This window comes from Terrapene carolina, unplaced genomic scaffold (genome assembly GCF_002925995.2).
Source record: "Terrapene carolina triunguis isolate 2854851 unplaced genomic scaffold, T_m_triunguis-2.0 Scaffold62, whole genome shotgun sequence".
Classification (NCBI taxonomy): Eukaryota; Metazoa; Chordata; order Testudines; family Emydidae; genus Terrapene; species Terrapene triunguis.
Genome location: NW_020664413.1, coordinates 37,328,112 through 37,351,382, shown reverse-complemented (window position 1 = coordinate 37,351,382; position 23,271 = coordinate 37,328,112). Strand labels below are relative to the sequence as shown.

Below are 23,271 nucleotides of genomic sequence, written 5' to 3'. Positions count from 1 at the left end.
AAATTACATTCTATCCCCTTGAGTTCTCCCCGCGGTTTAGATTAGATACAGTAATCTGTTTCTCACTTCCTATGTTATACCACTGTTAGGGTCCTACCAAATTCACGCCATGAAAAACGCGTCATGGACCGTGAAATCTGGTCTTTTGTGTGCTTTTACCCTATATTACACAGATTTCACGAGGGAGACAAGCATTTCTCAAATTGGGGTTCCTGACCCAAAAGGGAGTTGTAGGGGAGTCATAAGGTTATTTTAGGGGGATTGCAGTATTGCCATCCTTATTTCTATGCTGCCTTCAGAGCTGGGCGGCCGGACGGTGGCAGTTCTTGGCCAGGTGCCCAGCTCTGAAGGCAGCGCCCTGCCAGCAGCAGTGCAGAAATAAGGGTGGCAATATCGTACCATGCCATCCTTACTTCTGCGCTGCTGCTGGCGGTGGCTCTGTCTTCAGAGCTGGGATCCCGGCCAGCAGCCACCGCTCTCTAGCTGTCCAGCTCTGAAGGCAGTGCTGCCCCCCACCAGCAGTGCAGAAGTAAGGGTAACAGTACCGCAATCCCCTCTACAATAACCTTGCAACCCCACAACTCCTTTTTGGGTCAGGACCCGTACAATTACAACACCGTGAAATTTCAAATTTAAATAGCTGAAATCATGAAATTTATTATTTAAAAAATCCTATGACCATGAAATTGACCAAAATGGACCATGAATTTGGTAGGGCCCTAACCATTGTGTAGCTTTTCTGTGTGCGATTTAACAGCAATCACGTTCCACCCCAGAAGTGGCTGTATTACAGTGGTAGGTGAAGGGAATCCTGTTTATGCACAGTTTTTAGTTTCTGAAGCCATTTTGTTCCTGTTCTAACTTTCTGTAGAAGTCCTATTTAGTAAAATATTGGGTTTGGAAGTAAAACAGAAAACATTCTGAATTATAACATGAATACCCAACTAAAAGTAGAGGTACACTACAACACAACATGACACAGCAGTTTTAAATATTCTTGATAGCAATGAAAGATCCACAGATAAAACATAACAGCCATCAGTCTCGATAATGCAAAGATAAAATACCTGTTATTTTAATGTTACAAGGAAGTCCAAATGGATACTTTCCTACAATTCCAACTTTACCATTCCAGTTGCATTTGCATCCCAAATCAAATTGCTGCTCTGTGAACTAAAATAATGCAAAACAAATTGGTTTTATTGATGTACACATTTGCTGTTCAGTTTTACTGCATTACTCAAATGGTCCATTTAAACCTAAAATCTTATTTTCTAAGTACTAGTAGATTTTTTTTTTGGCTGAAAGAATTTAAATTCACTTCCAGCTCTACAACTGATTTTTAAAAAATTAAATCTGGGAATATTATTCCTAAACTTTCTCTGATTCCATTTCATATCAAGGAGTCTTCCTTGCCCATTGGTTTCTAACCTCAATACTTCTTCCTGTTATGACAGACATGACATGTAGCAGTCTGTAGATACTTGTTTTGGTAAGCTGTCTCTATGTGGTGTCTGAGTAAGATCTCTATTATGTCAGTACCCACCCTACGTACATTTTACAATTTGAGAATAATGCTATTAGAATTGTTTGGTAAGGTATTGTGCCCATTCATACCTTAGACTGTAATTTTCTTAGAGCATGGATTCTAACCTTTGTTTGGTGCATTTCTCCTATAATAAAGTGTCATATTCATATACAGTGCTAAATTAATAATAATCAGTTTCCTCAAAGTATAGTAGGTTGTGTGTCAAATTCCATGCTCTGTTACCTGCTCAGAGAGAGACTGGAAGCTATAGAGCCTGACCAGACCCACGCTGTACATCACAATCAGCATTCCATGAGAGAGAGCGACATCTGTTACATTGTTCCCAAATATCTGGCTCAAGGAAAAGAAAATATTCCATCAGGAAAGAGATAATTAAAAAGAAAATGTAAAACACTAAGGCTGCTTGACATAGAAATTGACTCGCTTTGTTTTACAGTCTCATTTCCTGCTACACTCTTCTCCAAAATTGCTGACAGATGTTTTCTTTTAGATGGTTTTGCAAATCAGCTATTCTTTTGTACTTCAATAATAAGACTTTGCACTTCTGTACCATCTGAAGTCAGAGAATCTTTACCGACATTCATTCTCAACATGCCTCTAAAACAGGTAACTTGTTACCCTGTTTTTACAAATTCACACAGTGATGAAGTTGGTTAAGGGTACATGATAAGTCAGTAGCAGAGCTGGAAATACAATCTTTTAATCCTGATTCCTGGTTTGCTGCTATAACTGGAGGCAAGTGTTCATTCTGCTCAGGGATCCAGGACAGCACATAGCTGAAAAGTTAATTATGTTGCTAATACATCAGTCAGGATACAATATTGGATGTTTAAGCTCTGAACCTGAACCCAAGTTAGATAGGTCAGTGGAGAGGTGCTTATAGCTCTTAATGACACTGCAATATTCATTTTGTCCAGAGTGCCTCACGCATCTCCACTAAGGAAAACAACAAAAAATCCAAACAAACTTTTGCTGGATGTAAACAGATGAACTTTATTCCTAATATTAATGGGCCACACATGCGCTTCCAAGCTGCATTTCTTCCTACATTTATAAAGCATTTATGAAGAGTAAAGTTTTCACTCTGCTAATCAGATATATTTTATGGAAATGTGGTTAAAATGGGGGAGAGGAAAAGCCAAAAACAAGCATCAAATCAGATGTTCTTTGGCCCATATGTAGGACAAAAAACCCAAACCATTTGAATCCACAGCACATCTCAGGAACCACATCCCAAATATATGCTGTCAGATTCTGGCCGTCTTAGAAATACATGTATTGCCTGCTTCACAGGCAGAGGGGGTCAAATCAGTGGGGATTAGGTCTGAATCCACATTCTCTCTCCACAGAACTAGTCACTATTTGTACAGCTGGTTGGAAAATTTCTAATGAAATGTTTTTTCATTGGAATTTGCCAATTTGTCAAAATCAAAATGTTCCGCGGAGACAGCTTGATTTCGGCGAAGTTCTGACAGAACTTAGACAGGATTCTGATGAAACCCTGCCTGGTTTCCTGCCAGCTTGCTTGTGGGCATGCTGGGTAACCCAAGCTTCCAAGTCCTTGGCAGCCCACGTTCCCAGGGCTTCCAGGATCTGTGGCTCCGGGGCAGCCTGCCAGGCAGAACCAGGGTCCATTCCCTTTCACAGAGAATTTCAACATTTTTGCTTTTCATTCTGAATTGGAACAAAACCAAATGTCAAAATCCTCCACAAAACAGAATTACTTTTCTCTGCCCAGCTCTAATTATTTCTATTTCTGTAGGGGCTAAGAACTCCAGTCAAGAATTGGGGTCTTGCTGTGCTAAGCTTAGGCAGACAAATAACAAAAAAGACAATCCCTGCTGCTTGGAGCTACATCAACAGTAAACGTTGGAATAAGGCCATCTCTGTCCTCCACACTGGCCAGTCTGCCAGTGGAGAAAAAAGGGGCATGAAGATTGGCACTAGGGCCTGTTGGGAGAGCGGCAGTCAGAAGAGCAGAAAAAAGGTCATGTTTTGCAGAGCTTAGGAGGGCTTGCTCTGATTCCAAGCCCTCTGCCTCAGAGGTCTCAGCTCCCTTCAGCACCAACTAGATGGCTGAGCTGGAGAAAGGATACTCATCTGCACCAATGGATCAGCACTTCACCAGTTTCTGATACTAACAGCTAGCTTCCTTAAAAACCCCACTGCCCACAAACACCCACCAATTCCCAACTCTCTTCTTCCTTTAAGAAGGAATTAGTTTCAAACAACCTTTTCTAGCACCTACAGAACAGACCTGATGTACTTGGTATTTTCCCTGCAGGTCACTTGTGTGAAGAATCACTCTGTGGTTGTTTCTATCCAAGGAAAGTGGGATACTGTTACATTCACTAGGGAAATGAGCCACTGCATTATACAAATTAGTCCTGCATTATTGGGACGTGCAATGAGGCAACACAATGCTTTTTAAATTACTACACCTTGAAGCATAGTTAATATAGAAAGTAACTCACTTTTTTGTTTATCTCCAGCATTCCAATAAATTTCAGAGGTAGAACTCTGAATACAGCAAGAAAGAATAGCACAGATTGCTGGATGCCTGCCTGGGGAAGAACAGTAACACTGAACTTAGTTATGGTATCTCAGGCAATATTATATGCTAGGACATGAAGCTAACAGTATGAAACCATGATAAATATTGTTCAGAGCTTACAACACCCTGTGAGTTAGGGAAGGATTATCACCGTTTTTTCCCAAGGGGAGACTGAGGCTCAGAGAACTTGTAGTCATACCCAAAGCCATATGAGGGTCTCTTGACCCAGTTCTGTCCTCTAATCACAAAGTCAGTCATGTTTTCTCTTCTAGTAACATAAAAGAGGAGAGTGTTAACATACCTGCATTAGGTAATGCCACAGGGTCAGCTCACAAAGAATTCTCTCTGAACCTCTGGACCTATCCTGTAAATATTTGGCTATATATACCTCACCACACAGAATGCTTGAGTAAACCTACCTGCTGTGCTGCTGCTGGAAGTTTATGCTGAGCTGACTTGACAACCATAATCTCTTGAGGAGTGTCCCAGCTCAGGTACCTATTGGTGATAAAAATGCATTTTTAAATATAATTTTTTTAGACTTTCTTAAGGCAAATGCACTATTTCACACGAAAAGCTTTTTGTAATACAGGTTATAACACAAGTCAGATCATGTGGATGCTGGAACAGATCCCAGTATCTGGCCAAGCTCTGCTTGTTAAACCATCTGGGGTAAAGAACGTTTGGGCACCTGGAGTAGCACAACAGTGATGGAGTTGCGGGCCAAGATCTGGCTCACTTTATCTGGGACAATGAGACAAGCACTATTCCAAGCTCTTAATATATTAAGACTGGCTAATGCACTTTTCCCCTTTCCCTTCATAAACCAGTTTTCTGATTCTGCAGCATAAAAAGGGTCATTTCCTCTGGGAATTGAAAGAAAAGCTTGCAGTTCTCCAGTAGCAGTAATTGCCCTCCTCTTAAATGGAAAAATGGATACTTTGTGCAAAAGAACATTCATAAGTTAAAATTGCCTATTTCTGAATTGATAATATTTTCCTTGTTTTATGAAGTTCGCTTTTCACATCTTAAAAGGTACATTCTGGTATGCTGTTATTGTAATATTAAAAGTTGTAAAATTGGCAGAGAAAAGCCAGTGATAGCCTGATTTTGTGGTTTTCTTGCTTTTCCAGATGAGTTAACTGGAAATGTAGGTGTAAACTCAAGTCCTGAACATTTACAGTGCTGAAGTTTAAAACTTTTCTAAAAGAAAATTCTGTGTGGTAACTATGCTCACGAAAGATGCCAGATTGAGAGCCTTGAAGTTATCCATAGAGTAGGTACAGCATGGGACCAGCACTGCACGCTGCCATTCATTGCACCAACAACATGTCTTCATTCTGATCTGGAGGATAGTTCACCTCCATGCTATTCAACCACTTGCACCTCCACAGAGTCTGAAAAGAACGGTGTTATTTGCTGATGAGTTTTGGGCTTCATCCTTTTCCTGCCATGAATTTGAGAGAAATTTCATCCAGAAAAATGTATTTTACAGACCTCTCTCTAAACAATATAGATTCTGCCCTTCCAAAGTAATAGTGTTAAACAAAGCTTTGTGAATGCATAGGAACAAAATAGCTTTAATATATTACAAATTAAGGGATTTTCTCCTATAGTACTGCTATAATCATAACTAATTAAAACATTACTTGTAGAAAGCCCAGCCAATAATTAATACCTGAATTTGCAGTAGGGTGGGAGGTATATTTTTTCCAGTATTTCTCCAGTATTAGCAGAGAGACGAAGGAGCCAGTTATGAGCAGTCAAAACTGCAAGAGAAGATTTATAGTCTGGTGGACTGGGAAGCGTTTCCCCCTATATAAAAAGAAGTTATCAGTAAAAAGTTTGAATGTGTACATGAGGAAAGCCATATTGCCTACTTTCTATAGTTTTTAAAGCAAACTATCTGGCCTAGATGGAGATTAGGGGCCAGATTTTTGAACACCATCCTCCCTTTTCACACTCACAGTTTGCAGGCACAAATAACTGTGGGCACAATTGTTTGTAGGTGCAATTGATATCGCTTAGGCTGAATCTACATGGAGAAATTGACAGGCAAAGTTATTGCAGAATAAGCTATACCAGAATAGCTTCCTATATGGACTCACTTTGTGAGTGGAGTAATTATTCCAGAATAAAGTCACTTTTATTCTGGAATAGAGCATCCACACAAGGAATTATTACAGAATAAATAAATTATATCAGAATATCTAGTTATTCCAGACAGCTATGCTGGTCAATTTCCCACACACAGACAAGGCCTTAGAAGTCCAACTGCTTAATATTAAGCAGTTGGATGTCATGCCAATTGTGCTTACAAAACTGCAGGTTCAAAAAAGATGTAAGTAGAGACCAAACACAAAATCACTGTCTTAGTGATGGATGGTGTTTACAAACCCAGACTAAAACGCAGATACAATTAAAATGTCCTGCAATAAAAATGAAATATACAGACACAAGAGTGCAACAGTTTTAAAGTAGGTGGTAGGACTTCTGGGAGCCGCTAGGGGAATGGTGGATGCATAGTTTTATAACTACCTTTTGCCACCTCCTAAAATCCACAACCAGCAGCAACTGATTCGCTTTCCCACTCCCACGCCCCATCTAATATTAATCAGATATTCTAGAATTCTTTTCTTTTAATTTAATACCATTACGGATGCTGTTCCATCTCCAGACTTTCTACAAAATCCTAAAAAGCAGAAGGTGTCAGACAGCCCTTTTGCAGCAAGAAGGCCGACGAGGGAGAGGCTGCTCCTCTGAGACTATATGAAATTCTGGACTAGCTAAAACAAATCTCAAGTGATCTATCTTGAGAAAAATATCTGAAGAGATAACTGAAATCAAAACTATTACTAGTACATATCGAGCCAATTTGTAAGACTCAGCATCAACACTAGAGGAAGCTGAAAACAGAATCTCCTCAGTAGAAGACACAGTGAGTCCTATGAATATAACCTCAGAGCAACAGGAAAGGACTACTAAAACACTGCAGGAGAAGGTTAATGATCTCGAGGGAAGATCAAGGAGAAAAATATCTGAGAATTGTGGGTCTCCAAGATGGGCTGGAAAAACGGAAGCTTGTGGAATTTTTATTTACCATGTTGCCAGCTCTTTTTGTCTCCCCCCCCCCCAATCAAAGTTAAATATTGAGATAGTCCATCGCTCATTTGTGCAAAAATCCACTCCAGATACAAAGCACCAGGCCATGACTAAGATTTTTAAAATACAGTTTTAAGGAACTCATTCTTAAAAAAGAACTTAAAAATCTAACGTGGAAGGGACACAGGCTGATGACTACACCAAGGATGTGGTGAAGAGAGCTAAATTTAACAGATCTGTAGCCAAAGGATTGGGTTTGGACTACTTCATTTCCTTCCCTTCTACTTTCAAAGTTAAAAAGGAGGGCAAGATGGTTTTATGACAGCAGAAGAAGTTGAAAGGTGACTGATCTCACTACAGCAAAAAAAAAAAAAAAAACTGTAAAAGATACAGATGGGATGCATTAAAACCACTTTACCAGATCAGTCACTGCAGTGGTGGAATTTAGTTCTCAGTCTAACAAAACAATTGTAAAGGACAAGTCCACCATTTTGTCCCCTTACTTTTCATTTCTTTGAACTTCTGTGGTTCATCAGCAGAGGGGGCTGGCTGGGAAGTGAATGGCTGGGAAGAAGGATCTCATCTCTGATTTGAATTTTGACCCTCCATCCAAACTCAAGAAACCACTATGTGCTCCACCTGCTGCTGTGAGCAGGTTGGAGTGTTACAATACGGATATACCTGCTTTGCTTGCATCCACCCTACCCCATGCCCCTCATTAATCCAGTGTACCAGGAGCATATCCACATTCAAGACCCTCACTCCAACCAAATTGCTTAACTGGACCCGTGCACTCCTTACACCCATGGATCGGTTAAGCTTCCACAGAGAAGCATGGTTTTGTTTTCTGTCTGAGGCACTCTTGCTCCTGATATCTTTTCCAACCCCTCCCCACCTTTTTTTATTTTTAAAATCTTCCTCCCCTTTCCCCTTCCTTGATAATTTTGTTTCATCCCCATCTGATTTCCTAGATTTTGGGTTTATAGTGAATCTGGAAATATTCAATCCATTTGCCCTAAATGTACACTTATAAGAGCTATCAGATCTAAATAGTGTAGTGAAGATTTCAGTTGAATGATGAACTGTTTCAATTCCCCAACTGTAAAGAAATTTGATCTCCTAAAATCCTATCCAAGAATAATTATTATTATTGCTGTTTATGTTTCACCAAATTACTGACAATGTGTTATTATGACACTGTTGTATGCAGTGTAGTTGTAGCAGTCTGTTTTTTCCCCAGTAATATTAGTTCAGTTTTTTCCTTTAGTTTTTATTTTTGTTAGAGTTGAAATAAATGTTATGCTGATTTACACGGGTAATGTGACTATGGAGTTTACACTATAATCCAGCGTGGACAAGGCTCCAGGGGCAAAGTTTAGGCAAAACTGTTCTGCTAAGGAACCCTTATCTGCAAATGATCCGGTTATGTTGGAATAAGGTTGTTTAAACAATTTGTATAACTTTTTCTTATATATCCACTATAGACTTGTTCTTAAGTTGAGACTGTAGCCTTCTTCACCCTTTTTTGTTGTTGGGAATAGAGCAGAAACCATGCCCTCCCTTGATATGAGACTATTTCTCCTTTATAAAATTAAAGGGAATCCAGTTATGCCCCAGTTGGGTGTTTTGAGTGGTGGGGGGAATGAGTGATGAGGCCACTCTTCATATCCCCAGGGCGGTGAGGAGGAATCCAGAAATGCAGCCCAAGCAATGACACTATTCAGCCACCTGATAAAAAGATATTTGACCTAAGCACGCCTTATGGCTAATATTATAAACTATGTTTCCTGGAATATCAGAGGGGCTAATCATCTTATAAAAAGAAAAATTATTGTCACTCATCTTAGAACTCTGAAAGCAGATATCTTCCTACAAGAAACCCATGAAATGACTTGGAGGCAGAGACATTTAGGATGGGTGGAAGGGTGCTTAACAAGTTCTCCTCTGCAGCCAAACATGTAGCAATATTGTTTCATAAAAGACTCACTTTACAAATTCTAGATGTAAATGAAGATCAGGAAGGTAATTTTTGTTGGTGAAGGCTATGACCTCTGACTCTATATATACCCATTGATGTATGTGGACCCAATAAACTATAACAGGGTTCAAAAAAGAACTAGATCAATTCATGGAGTATAGTCCATCAATGGCTATTAGCCAGGATGGGCAGGGATGGTGTCCCTAGCCTCTGTTTGCCAGAAGCTGGGAAAGGGCGACGGGCTGGATCACTTGATTACCTGTTCTGTTCATTCCCCCTGACGCACCTGGCATTGGCCACTGTTGGAAGACAGGATACTGGGCTAGATGGACCTTTGGTCTGAACCAGTATGGCCATTCTCATGTTCCTATGTTCTTAATAAAGATGCTCCACTTTTTAAAAACACTTTCCCCCAAAAATTAATTAATATGCCATTAGAATCAATCATCATCACAGGAGATCTTAATGTTGTATTGGACCCTTTTTTAGACAAATCAGGCCATCCACAACATACACAATCACATACTAGAAATATTATAAAGAAAAATTGGGGTTAAAAGATGTATGGCGGTTACGGAACCCTTGGATGAAGGATTTTACTTTTTTTCCCTCCTTGCAGTCCACATATTCACAAATAGATTTCTTCCTGATTTCTTTGAATCTGGTAGACTCATATAATGAAATCAAGTCTATTATGATCACTTATCATGCACCAGGATGCTACGCCTCCCAAGACAGATACTGAACTCCGCTCTTGTGAAAGATAAACATTTTCAGAACTATGTCACTGAAGAAATTCAGTTTTTTCCCTAAACAAATGACCCACCAGAGATATCCCAATCCACCCTATGTGATACACTACAAGCTTTTATTAGGGGCAGGATTATTTCCTATTCAGCAGGTAGGAAGAAGGCTAGCCAGGCTCAGGTCCTAGAATTAACCAAACAACTTATAGCTATGGACATAGAATGTGCAAACTAGCCCTACCAAGAAAATCTTTAAAAATTAATCAATCTTTGGTAAGAAGTAAATAGACCGATTTCAGCACAAGCCCCCAATTTGCTCTTTTTAGACTCACACAAGACATAATGGGAGTCAGGGCTAAGACTGGGGAAAATTCTCACATACAGATTAAAAGTAAGCAGAGAAAAATCACAAATACTATCACTCAAATCATAACAAGGGCAGGTTATTACTAATCAAAAAGAGATCAATGCTCAATTTTTGAAATTCTACCAGGCTCTTTACAATAATGATTCACTTGACCCAGAAGAACTAAATAATTTTATTAAAGCTCTTAACTGCCCACAATCTCATAAGAACAGCAGACCAGGCTGGCCTTTCCCTTGCAATTAGAGAAATTAATCAAGACCACGGAGGAAATGAATCTGGCCAAGACTCCTGCCCTCGATGGCCTACTGATAGAATTCTATCAAAGTTTCAAAGACATTCTGGCCCCTAAGCTGTTATACTTTTCTAAGATGCCTTAAAGAAAGGTATGCTACCTCCTACTATGAGAGGAGCCCTAATTACTGTATTACTTAAACCAGGTAAGGATGCGCAAAACTGTAACAGCTATAGATCCATCTCATTAATCAATACTGATGTAAAAATACTTTCACAAATATTGGCTAAGAGACTGGAAAAAGTAATGAATGAAATGGTTAACCCAGAACAAGTGGAATTTATTTTAAAAAGGCATAGTTCCCACTCTAGAAATTCCCATGGAATTGTTTCACTCAATGCAGAGAAAGCCTTCGACAGAGTGAACTGGCAATATCTGTTTGTGACCCTGGATAAATTTGGCTTGGAAAAATCCTTCATTTCATGGATAAAGCTGTTAGGATCTGAGAATTGGGATTGGAATATAACAAATAGCACAATATCTCCCCGCCCCTTTGATCTGTTTCAGGGAGCAAGACAGGGATGTCCTCTCTCCTCCTTCCTATTCAATCTAGCATTAGAACCACTTGCAGTACAAATTAGGGAACACCAAAATATTCAATGGATCAAATCAGAGACTCAGGCGACAACAAATCAGAGACTCAAGAGACAAATTTTTCTAAATGCAGATGACATCCTCCTACTTACTAAAAATCCAGATCAATCTATTCTAAATATTCTACAAACTATAGATAACTGGTAAATTCTCTGGCTACAAGATACATTGGGATAAATTTGAAACAATAAAGATCTCATTGGATTTAGATGGAAGTGGCTTTACCTGTATTAGGGATATTTAGATGGCAAAAGACAAATCTCAGATATTTTGGCATCCTCTTCCCTAAGGAAATTAAAAGCACAGTCAAGGTTACCCTCACCCCATTAATCATGCAGTTAGCAAACTATTTACATAGATGGCAGGCACTACCTCTCTCCCTTTGGGGAAAAATAAACAATCAAAATGAATGCCATTCTGAGCATCCTTTTTACTCTGAATTCCTTTCCTACCCATATTTCTCCTTTTTATTTTACCAAAATTGACACCACGTTCAGGTCTGTTTTGTAGGGTGGTGGTAACAAACCCAGAATCTCCTTCCAAAGATTACAGTTCCTTGTCAAAACAGGTTTTAGATGTCCCAACCATCAAGCAATAATCCTTAGCCACCAGCACAGTGGCTCATTCCCTTGTGCTTTAGAAACTCAGATTGGTTCCAGCTGGAAGCAGAATTGTTTGCTCCTTTACCCCTTTCCAATGCGCTGCACTTGGATTACTACTGATTCCCTAAAGAACAACTACCAGCTATTGTGGCAGACAGAAATACTTGGCATACTATGTCTACTACATTTAAAAATCACCCTCTTCTACATACCAAGGACTCTTTATCTGGGTAACTTGAAACTCTGTATAGCAGACAACCCCATCATTTGGCCAGAATTAATTAGGAAAGGAATTCTGACCATCATTCAACTTAATGAAAATGATACCTTCCTCCCTTTTATAATATTCAAAGAAAGGTTCAATCTACAGACTAAGAAGGAGTGGCAATATGTCCAACTTAAACGTGCCATCTCCCATCTGTTGGGCCCCAATGCCTGTGCTACCACGACCCACCTGAACTGCATTCATTTCTCAAATATTACCCAGATTGCCAAGACCTACAGCAACACTATATGCACATTTGGCCAGCAAATTTGAATTAAACATGGATTCCCTAAAAAAGAAACGAAAGGAGAAACTAGGCCAATTTCTCTCTGCCAGCCAATGGAAACAAATTTTAGCCAGTGCTCCAAACTGTTCCTTGGATTGCCATTTAAAATGAATCCATCAAAAAATCATCTGGAGGATGCACTGTTCAAACAGGTGCTGCTAAGTGAAACAAATATTGGCACTATGATTCAGCAGGTGCTAACTTAACCCAGACATTCTGGGAATCCTCCTATATCCACATATACCATAATAAAATTGTGTTACAAACTAAACATGCAATCTTAAACCTAATGGATGTTAACTGGAAGCTGAATAAATCTGAAAACCTTTAGCTCAGCGGGGCACTAATAATTACTAAAAGACTAGTACTACAAAAATGGAAATCCAAAAAATGACCAATAACTGAAGACTGGAGCAGGGACTCTGTAAGCTTGGCCACCATGGAAAGCATTGTATGCTGTAACAGAAATACTCAAGAAAAATTCTCCGTGATATGGCATGCTTTCCTGAGGTATATGAATGATCCTATTCAATGCATCCCCCCTTACCTCCTCCTCTTCTCTACCCACTTCCTTCCCTCCTTATTTTGGTACCCCTCCTTTGAATTTTGCTTCTATTCTTTATCTGATTTTAATAATTTTACTTTAAGTAGTTGGATTTTTATGTATAAATTGTTGCTTACAAATCGATTGTTTTGTAAGTTGCTCCAGTATTTTTCCATGTATTGAAGTTGAGCTGACTAATCTAAAATTCCCTGCTTTCTCTTTGTTCCCCATTTTAAAGATAGGTACTAATTTGCCTTTCTCCAGTCCTCTGGGACTTTATCCGTCCTCCATGAGTTCTCAAAGATAATTACTAATGGTTCCAAGATTGCTTCGACTAGTTCATTAAGTACCCTAGGGTGAATTTCATCAGGCCCTGCTGATTTAAAGACATCTAACTTATCTAAATATTCTTTAAACTATTCTTTCCCTATTTTGGCTTGTGTTCCTTTCCCTTTGTTAATATTAATTTTGTTATTTATCTGATCACAATTTACCTGTTTAGTGAAGACTGAAGCAAAATAGTCATTAAACACATCAGCCTTCTTGATGTCGTCCATTATTAGCTCTCCCTCTCCGCTAAGTAGAGGACCTATACTTTCCATTGTCTTTCTCTTTCTCCTGATGTATTTATAGATCCTCTTTTTATTGCCTTTTACATCCCTTGCTAGGTGTAACTCAGGATATGTCTACACTACAGCCACTAAGGCAGCACAGCTACACACTGCAGCTGTGCGCTGTAACATAAACACTTCCTACATTGACGCAAGGGGGTTTTCTGTTGATGTATTTAATCCACCTCACCAAGAGGCAGTGGTTAGCTGACGGACGATTTCTTCTGCTGACCTTGCTGCGTCAACACCGGTGGTTAGGTCAACCTAACTGTGGTACTCAGGGCTCAAAATTTTTCACAGACCTGAGCCACGTAGCTAGATTGATCTAATTTTTAAGTGTGGACCAGGCCTCATTTTATGCCTGACCTTTTCTGATTATGTCCCTACATGCTTGTGCTATTCTTTTGTTCTCCTCTTTGGCAATTCATCCATGTTTCCATTTTTTGTACAATTCTTTTAAGATTTTCAGGGCTTAAAGAGCTGCTGTTGGAGCCATATTGGCACAACATCTTTGAAAATAAGGCCATTAATTCTTGAAAACAGGCATTTTTAATACATTTACACAAATTAAATTAAGTAAACAAACAAACATTACGCCTGGAACCTTAACTTTCACATTTTTATGACACTTGTGTTCAAATATGCAACCTAAACACTACATTAATGTGGCACTATGCATTTAAAGAGAAAAGAAAGTACTTTCTCTGACACTATGGAGTTATCCAATTGTTTCTGCATGACTCCATGGGATTTAAACTGCATTTCTCTGTACGGGCATGACCCTGCAAGATGCTGACTATCCTCAACTCCTGTGGGAGTTAAAGACACTCAGCTCCTTACAGGAGGCAGAAATCTAGGAGCAGCACAGTGGAGAAATGTGGCACTATAAAGTCACACAATATTATTGTACCATAGGCAGTAACATAACTAAAAAAACTATAAAAGTGTTGTAGTTTGCATTCATTAATGCACATTTTAAAATATTTACTAATTTTTCTCAAAAATTACCAGACTATTTCCCAGTAGAATTTGCCATGTGTAAAATGTCATATTTTAGTGTTCCCCTATTTGAGTTAGCCAGACGCAAATAAATCTTAATATGAGAAAACCGCTCAGTTTTTCCCTAAAAGTCACCTTTGGTCTGAGAGAAAGTATGACAATTTCAGTCAAAAAATGAAGTTTAGAGAAAGTTGTGCACAAATGAAAATAGTGAGTTAAAATGCCAGTAGAGTTATGACCAGCGTTAGTCATTAAGGATATGTGTACATGGCAAGCAGAAACCCATGGCAGCAAGTCTCAGAGCCCCCATCTACAGACTCATGCTATGCCACTAAAAATAGTGTGTAGATGTTTGGCTCGGACTGAAGTTCAGGTTCTGAAAACTTTAAATGAACCCTGTATTTTCATGGAATTTTTTCAAAGATGATTACTTAACTCAGAGGAGAGAGAGTGTTCTCTAGTGTCTAAGCCCATTTCATTGCAAAAATTCTCACTTATCTACTGTGTGAAGATCATCATTCCTGACAAGCACTGTGATAGTTGTTAACAAGAATGTTGTTACAAACAGTGCAACTGACCCATTAAATAATTGCTCCAAGCAAAGAAGAGCATAATATATTAATGTATACTGCTTTGAAGTTATTTAGGTTAACTGAAAGAGAAGAGCAGGTTGATAATATGGTCTCTGAATACTTGGTTTCTTCCACGAAGTAACAGCAAAACTCCCTCCAACTTCAATGGGAGCCATATGCAGCCATCTGAAGACAGAAACTGACCATAATTTGCAATAAACATCATCCCCATTTTTTGAAATGTTTGGTTTCAATTTTGTCTACATTATCAGTGAACTGTTCTTCCACAGCTAAAACAGTTGCTATATTTTGTTTTCAAAATTCCTTCAGTAAAAAGTAACCTTACCAACGGGCATTCCAATAATAATGCATCCTCTATTTTTTCTGATTTAGAACATGCTTGCAGTTGATAAAGTATTCTTGGCTCTCGTGCAATGCTGAGAAAAAAGATTATAAACGATCAGTCTACTTTATAAACTAACTCTGTCAACAGGTCAGTTTATGCACTATTATAAATCATTACCTCCTCCTCATGCAGTCAGCATTCTGAACTTCCCAGCATGCAAGGCTATTCTTATTTTGGTAACTGTCTCTCTGTGCTACTTTCAGAATTTGGGTACCCCCACCCCCTACTGTAAGATGCCATTAAAAAGATCACTTTTCGTCTAGGTAAACATTTTAGACAAGAGATGTACCAATAATGTTCTTATTTTAGTAACATACTTAAAAAAAGAACTAAACAGAAATTATTAAAATTAACTCAGGAACAGAAGACCATCAAAAACCTTACCACCTGCAGCTCCAAGTGCATGACACACTTCTTCCACCTTGCTTTCTCTAATGCAAAATCATAGCAGCACACCCACCCACACACATACATTAAAACTCTACCAAAACAAAATACTTCACAGCATGCACAATTCTCTCCCTGGGGAGAGGAGGAGAAAAAGAATGAAGCACAAATGACAGATGTTACTCACGTTGCTGATTGCACTACTAGAAGGTGCTCAGATTCTAGAGTCATGAGAGTGATATAAGAACCTATATAGATTAGAACTTGAGGTGGGGGGAACTATCATTTTGTAACAAGTTATTGTGCCAAATTCTTCTGAGTTACACCTGTGTAAATCTAGAGTAACTTCATTGACTTGCACTGTGTAGCTGACAGCAGAATTTGACCCATTAAGTACCATCAGGAGGATCTCTTCCACTGTATCAGTGTTGTGCCTTTCATGGCATGGGTGCCAGAAGCTAATAATTCTTGTATGGTTTAAGAATTTAGCAACACATGTTTCCTGAAATGAACTCTGTCTCTAGTTCTGTCTTCTTCTTTTGGACTTATTAAATGACATCATTCACAAGGCATTTTACGTGCTGGAAATCACATGCTAAAAAGGGTCCTGATCCTGCAAGATAAGAAGTATCTTCAACTCCCGTTAAAGTGCATCTGGCACGTAAATATCTTGCGACGCCGGTTACAACAGTGTCATGCGAACGCCTGTTCTCACTTTCAGGTGACATTGTAAACAAGAAGCAGACAGCATTATCTCCTGCAAATGTAACCAAACTTGTTTGTCTGAGTGATTGGCTGAAGTAGGATTGAGTGGACTTGTAGGCTCTAATGTTTTAGTTTTATTTTTGAATGCAGTTATTTTTTGTACATAATTCAACATTTGTAAGTTCAACTTTCATGATAAAGAGATTGCACTACAGTACTTACATTAGGTGAATTGAAAATACTATTTCTTTTGTTTTTTACAGTGAAAATATTTGTAATAAAAAAATAAAGTGAGCACTGTACGCTTTCTATTCTGGGTTGTAGTTGAAATCTATATATTTGAAAATGTAGAAAACATCCAAAAATATTTAAATAGTATTCTGTTATTGTTTAACAGTATAATTAATCATGCGATTAATCGCAATTAATTTTTTTAGTCGCTTGACAGCCCTAATCTTAAACATGTGTGGTATTCTTGGGTAACACCGACTGGATAGAGCCAGATCAGCTAAGTGTTGATGACCCATTCAGGACACTTCACTCTAACAATGAGTCATAGAAGAAACCCATTCCGCCCAGATAGCTCTTCCTGTGGATGCCTCACCAAGAATATAGGCAATGGCTACCCCTGTGAATCATCAAGCCATGTAAGGACAAGTAATATGCTTACATGATACTGAACTCCACAGTGAGCCAGTAACTTTCCACAATCTGGGCTGTGAGCTTTGTTTTGAGACAGTAAATTTCCAGGCCCATGGCAGAGAATATAAAAGACCCCTGAAATATCTCCACTTTGCCTCTTTTCTGCCCTGATTCTCTGGACTGTGGATTCCAATCTTCTGGAAGTCACCTGAGAGACTTTACAAGCTAGCAGTTTAATCCATCATTGCTACAAACCTGATATAAGAACTTTGCAATTATTTAATCTATTAACCATTAACAACTCTCTTATTCTTTCTTTTATTATTAAACTTTTAGTTTCAAGTTACTAAAGGATTGGCATCAGCGTGATTATTGGGTAAGATCTCAGTTATACATTGATCTGCCTATGTGCCTGATCTCTTGGGGGTAAAAGAACCCTATGTTTGATTAACTTGTTTTTTAGTAACCACTCATCATAGAGTCCAGCGTCTGCGTGGTGAGACAAGGGCTGTAATGCCTAAAGAGACTGCATCTTTGACTTCTTGTTAATCAATGTGCCGAGACAGAAGTTTACCTTTGTTACTGGCTTGGTATAATCTAATGATAGAATAACCACCAATTTAGGGTGAGACTGCCCTATTTCCCAGCAGTTTGTCCTGAATTTGGCATCCTCAGCTGTGACCCACTGAGGCCCAGTGACAACTACACGAAATAAAACTAGTGTTCAGTCTGTTTAATTTGAATTCTGTGTAGTGCTGAACATCCTCAACTCCCATTAAAGTCCAGTGATAGTTGAACATAAGCAGCACCTCACAGGATCAGGCCTTACCTTGCCAAAAGCAATGCAATACAGCTATTGTTTAACACTTAAGAGATTCATAGATTCATAGGACTGGAAGGGACCTCGAGAGGTCATCGAGTCCAGTCCCCTGCCCGCATGGCAGGACCAAATACTGTCTAGACCATCCCTGATAGACATTTATCTAACCTACTCTTAAATATCTCCAGAGATGGAGATTCCACAACCTCCCTAGGCAATTTATTCCAGTGTTTAACCACCCTGACAGTTAGGAACTTTTTCCTAATGTCCAACCTAGACCTCCCTTGCTGCAGTTTAAGCCCATTGCTTCTTGTTCTATCCTTAGAGACTAAGGTGAACAAGTTTTCTCCCTCCTCCTTATGACACCCTTTTAGAGAATAAAATAAGGGTCCAATCCTGCGAACAATTAGGCATATGGGTATCTGCGCTTATACAAGTAATCCCATTCAACTCAGTGGGACAACTCGTGGGAGTTTCTAAGATCAAAGCCTGAGTATTAAAATGAAAAATAATGGCAATTTTTAGCAATCAAATAATTACCTGCTCACACAGCACCGATAATTGTCAAAATAAATTCTTCCACGCTCATAAGCAATAGGAGATGTGGAATGAGTTGTCCAAACATTCTTGAATTTAGTATTTTCCTGAAATAGACAATGAGTAGAAAAAGGCTTTTATGACAAGCTGTGGTTTTGGAAAATATTTCACTTGCCCCTACTGCTTAGTAACTTATGTTAGTTGAACATAGTCTGTTGAACACATAAAGGACTTTTTAAATAAATAAGTCTCCTGGAGTTATCTAGCCATTTTAAATTTTGCTTTCCTTCTTTCTATGATTGTACACTGGATGCATCCAGTTGTGAATACAGTAGGCATTGAAATAAGGCAAGCAGGGCTTTGACTCAAAAGTATTTGAAAAGTAAGTCTAGAAAAGTTGGAGTGGGGTACATGGTGGAGGAAAATGTAATAAAATTTATGAATGGGCCTTTACAAGAAAATTAGAGACAAAAAAATGAAAAGAGAAGCTTTACCAATTCATGGGCACCATGGAAAATAAATGTTTATCATTAACTGACACAGGTTAAAAATAAAATTGGTAATAAAATTTTTATGCAACCTTTTCAACTTAAAAATGATAGGCTCTGATATTGCAAATATGCACAAGTACCCATATATATGTTAGTAATCCCATTGAATTCATGGAGTTTTGGGATCCAGCCTACTCTTGGTGTTCGGAGGAAGGCACGGGAGGGAGTTTACACGCTTGCATAAAGAATGCAAGATGTTAATGAGTTCACTTGAACTACTCACATGCATAAAGTTACTCATGTGCATTAATGATATCAGGATATGGGGTTGTAAATAATTGTATCTGTATTCATTAAAGCCCCAATCCTTTATGAGATGCATGTAGGTGGGCTATAGTCAGACAAAGCCCTATTAGCTTCAGTGGGGCCCTATGTGGGTGCCGGGATCCCCCTTCACACATCTGGCTGCCTGAATGGGGCCTAACCCCTTAGATTGTTAAAACTAAGGTAATTTTTAAATACTAATTTAGTTATCCCTATGTGTGCTATTTCTACATTTCTCTCAGCTTGGGCAATAACAAAATTTAAATCAGTTTCCCTCTGGTTTATAATCAGCTGCAATTTCAGCTTCCCAGTGCTGCAATGTTTGGTTTCCACTTCAGAGGCATGTTTATTTGTTTACAGAAAACTATTGATTTTTTTAATTGTGGAAACAATTCTGTTGCACTTAGGCCAGATCTACACTACTAATTTATACTGGTATAACTCATTCAGGGGTATGAAAAATTCCTGAGTTATGCCAACCTAACTGCTGGTATAGACAGCACTATGTTGATGGGAGTGCTTCCCCCGCCGACATAGCTATTGTCTCTTGTGGAGGTGGATTAACTATACCGACGGGAGAAGCTCTCCTATTGGTGTAGTGGAGTCTTCACTAAAGTGCTACAGTTACTTCTGGGGGAATTCTGCACTACTGTGCACATGCAGAATTCATGTCCCTCTGCAGGAAATACATTCTGTCTTTTGCCCACCAGGGGCCACTGTGCGCCAGAACTGCCAGCAGCTGGCTGCGTTCCTCACAGTGCTCTGCCCGCAGAGCCCAGTTAAGAGTTATGGGATATGGGGGGTTCACAGACTGGTGTTCAGAAGGGCTAATGGGGTGACAGCATTGAGCAAAGGCTGAATGGGAGGGCAGGAGCGGCAGAAGCACCCTAAAAGTGTGGGGGGGGCCGCAGGCACCCAAACCGTGCCCCCTGCAAGCCCCCACTGCTCCTTCTTCCTGAGCCCCACCCTCACGCTGCCCCTTTTCCCAAGAACCTGCCCTCGCACAGCCTCTTCCCACAAGACCCCGCCACCTGCTTGCTCCTCTCCTGTCACTTGCCCTTATGGTTGGTAAAAAGTGGGGGGGGGGGCATGGCCCTCCATGTTCCAGCACCCCTGCTGCAGGGCCACATGGGGATGGGGGCTAGGGGGCTGCAGGGCAACATGAGGGAGAGGGGGTAGGGGCTGCAGAGACACATGGGGTCAGCCAGGGGCTGCATGGGGGAGTCTTCCTTACTCCCTAACAAAAAACCCTGTTCCATACTTCTCCCACTCATACCCAACAACCCTCCAGGTTCTCTCCCAGGCGCCTTCCCTCTCCCTCAGCACCTCCGTTACCCCTGCCTACCTCAAGCCTTTGCACTGCTTCTGAGGGGTGGAGGAAATATAGATCTGTATTGTAGTTTAAATAAATTACTCAAAATTCTGTATTAATATGCCCAGTGAGGAATCTATTTGTAAAAAAAAAAAAAAATCCTGAATTTTTGTTCGTATTGTTACAGACCTACTTGCTGACAGGTTTTTTGAAAGAAATTACCAAAATAATTGAAACTGGTGTGAGTATATATTGTGTTATTGTGACAAATTTGACACAGTATTCCCCCAGGGGAATATAGTGGGGCAGCCTGCACCACTGCACATGTAGACAAACCCTTAGAGTTTTGAGGTCAAATTTAAAGTTGATGATGTCCCTTACATTGTTAGCATAATTTTAATATTATATAATTGTGTACAATAATAGTCCCCAGGATTAAGAAATCTGAGTAAAAGAGTCACACTGTAACACTGTTGTAATGTAAAATAAAAGTTTGATTTACAAATGGTAATGCCATTTTTTCCACCAGACGATATTCTTCAGGTTTGAATGATAAAGATGTTTCATCTTTTCCAGATTTTTTCGGAGGTAAATTTAATAGTATTGCTAACTCTCTCATCCTTAATCAAGAACTCAGGCTGTTCGCTCTCTCACAAACTTCTCCCGTTCAGAGTTTGGTCCAGAGGTTACCCAAATTCCTGCACTAGACTGGAGTTCACAACATCTGGAATGAAGAAATCAGGTTCCAAACAAGGATTGGGTCACTGCTGGAAAATGTTAGAAGCTGTTACCTGACATACTAGCTTTCTTAGGATTCCCATGTTTTTTCTGTGGGCGACACCCGCATCTTTTGTATAAAATCCGTGAGATCTCCTGGTTAGAAGGCGGCAGACATTGTGAATTTTAAAAGCACTGGAGGAGAGTCTCGTGGCTGAGGAGGAGGAAGCGGCTGAATCTGGAGACATTTTTATTTCTTGGGAAATGCTCGAAATCCTTCTAATTCCTGACTCAGGCAGCAAGCGCGGGGCTGTTCAATACAAGGAGACAACAATGCATGTGCCGGATGATCTTTCAATGCCACAAGTATTATGGGCCCCCTTGCTGATGCTTCCTTCTCCCTCCCCGGGCAGAGGGTACACAAGCCGGGAAAGAACGGCCTGCACAGCCCTCGCTACACTCCAGCCTGGATGCAGACAAGGAGACCCTGCCCCGCCTGCCCAGCAGCCGCCTCCCCGAGCCCCAGGCGCGGGCCCGTTCCACCGCGGCCCGACCGAGAGGGTCCGTGAGCCCGGTGCTCTCCCGGTTGGCAGTGGCAGCTCACCCGGGCCGTTGCTATGTATATGTATGAATCTGTTCGCGGTCGGTTTGCAGCAGGCCCGTGCCCTGGGCTGACAGCAGCGCCTGGAGCCTGGCGGGGCTCGGCTCTGAGAGGAATGCACCACAAGCCATTGGCGGGGAGGAGACTAACACCACTTTCCAGCAGCCATTACTTACTGCCCCCGTCAGTCCCCAGCGCGTCTGTGCTGCAAACCACCTGGCAGCAGCTGACAAGAGCAGCAGCAGCAGCACCGACCAGGCCTCTCCCCGGCCCCGCCCTCGCCCTCGCCCTCGCCCTCCCGCCGCTGCTCGGCGCCGGGGAGGGTAGTTTTCAGACGCTTCCCAATGACGCGCCAAAACTACAACTCCCCGAATCCATTGCCCTGCCCTCTCTGTGCGCCTCCTCCCGCGTGTGGCGCCGGCCTGCCTGTCCTTCCGGATTCATGCTTCCAGCCGCATGGAGAGTATTACCCCAGCAGCAGGACTGGGGCGCTGAGCAGAGCTCCCGCAGGTCCTCTTAAGTGTGTTGCCAGATGGGAAGGTGTTGTCACACCCAATCCTGGGGGCTAGACGTTGCTATGTAGAAAGGTTGTGGGGCGCCTGAGTGGGAAATAACTGATGTTGTGAACCCTGTGCAATGTGCTACTGTTCTTACTTCTTAAACAGTCCCTTTAGCTATACACAGAGAGGCAGTCCCGGAGAGAAAATTAGTAAAAAGGCCCTGCGATTATTTTAAAGGATTTTCTCTGTAAACTAGAAGAACAGTTTGAAGGTATGTTTTTTTTTTTTAATTAAAATGTTATTGGCACTTTTCAGTAAATCAACCGCAGTCAGCACAAGCAAAATGTCTTAATTTATAAAGATCATGAAAATTTACAGTGCTGGTGTAAATAAGAATAAGTTAAGTACACACATATAGTCCCTGATGCTGCAAAGACTTATGCACATGCTTAACTTTATAGGAGAGTAGTCTCAGTGAAATCAGTGATATTACTTCTGTGCACAAAAATTAAGCATATGGGTAAATCTTTGCAAGATTAGGGCCTTAATATTTCATTATAATGATTTTTTTGCTTTCTTATAATGAGGTTCCATACATCTGGCGAAAGACAATATAACTAGTACACACATGTTGTCAAATTAAAAAAAAATGCATTTTATCATGCATTTATTTAAAAAAAAAACAAAAAGGGGAGTAAATGTATAGCATGTATTTATGATTAGGAAAGACAAGATAATTTAAGTGGGAATTTCTTTCCAATTTTTTTG

The 23,271-nt window shown here is 40.2% G+C and overlaps 2 protein-coding genes across 5 annotated transcripts in view; one reads left to right on the top strand and one right to left on the bottom strand.

Annotated features, from left to right (window-relative positions):
* The window catches only part of DCAF17 (DDB1 and CUL4 associated factor 17), a 44,824-nt gene extending 22,624 nt beyond the window's left edge, over positions 1–22,200 (bottom strand). For 2 of the 3 annotated variants that reach the window (XM_026647569.2, XM_026647567.2), the window contains exons 1-9: positions 22,008–22,200; positions 21,477–21,712; positions 18,562–18,665; positions 15,408–15,498; positions 5,782–5,918; positions 4,523–4,601; positions 4,024–4,113; positions 1,772–1,879; positions 1,068–1,173 (exon numbers count right to left, since the gene is read on the bottom strand). In XM_026647569.2, coding sequence (XP_026503354.1) covers positions 1,068–1,173; positions 1,772–1,879; positions 4,024–4,113; positions 4,523–4,601; positions 5,782–5,918; positions 15,408–15,498; positions 18,562–18,665; positions 21,477–21,650 — 889 coding nt within the window. In that variant the 5' untranslated portion in view covers positions 21,651–21,712; positions 22,008–22,200. The remainder of the gene's footprint in view (positions 1–1,067; positions 1,174–1,771; positions 1,880–4,023; positions 4,114–4,522; positions 4,602–5,781; positions 5,919–15,407; positions 15,499–18,561; positions 18,666–21,476; positions 21,713–22,007) is intronic. The other variant, XM_026647570.2, reaches the window with a different exon arrangement.
* Positions 22,201–22,457: 257 nt separating this feature from the next.
* Positions 22,458–23,271, top strand: part of METTL8 (methyltransferase like 8) — a 41,251-nt gene continuing 40,437 nt past the window's right edge. For both annotated transcript variants that reach the window (XM_026647566.2, XM_026647563.2), the window contains exon 1: positions 22,458–22,774. The gene's annotated coding sequence lies outside the window, so the exon portion shown is untranslated. The remainder of the gene's footprint in view (positions 22,775–23,271) is intronic.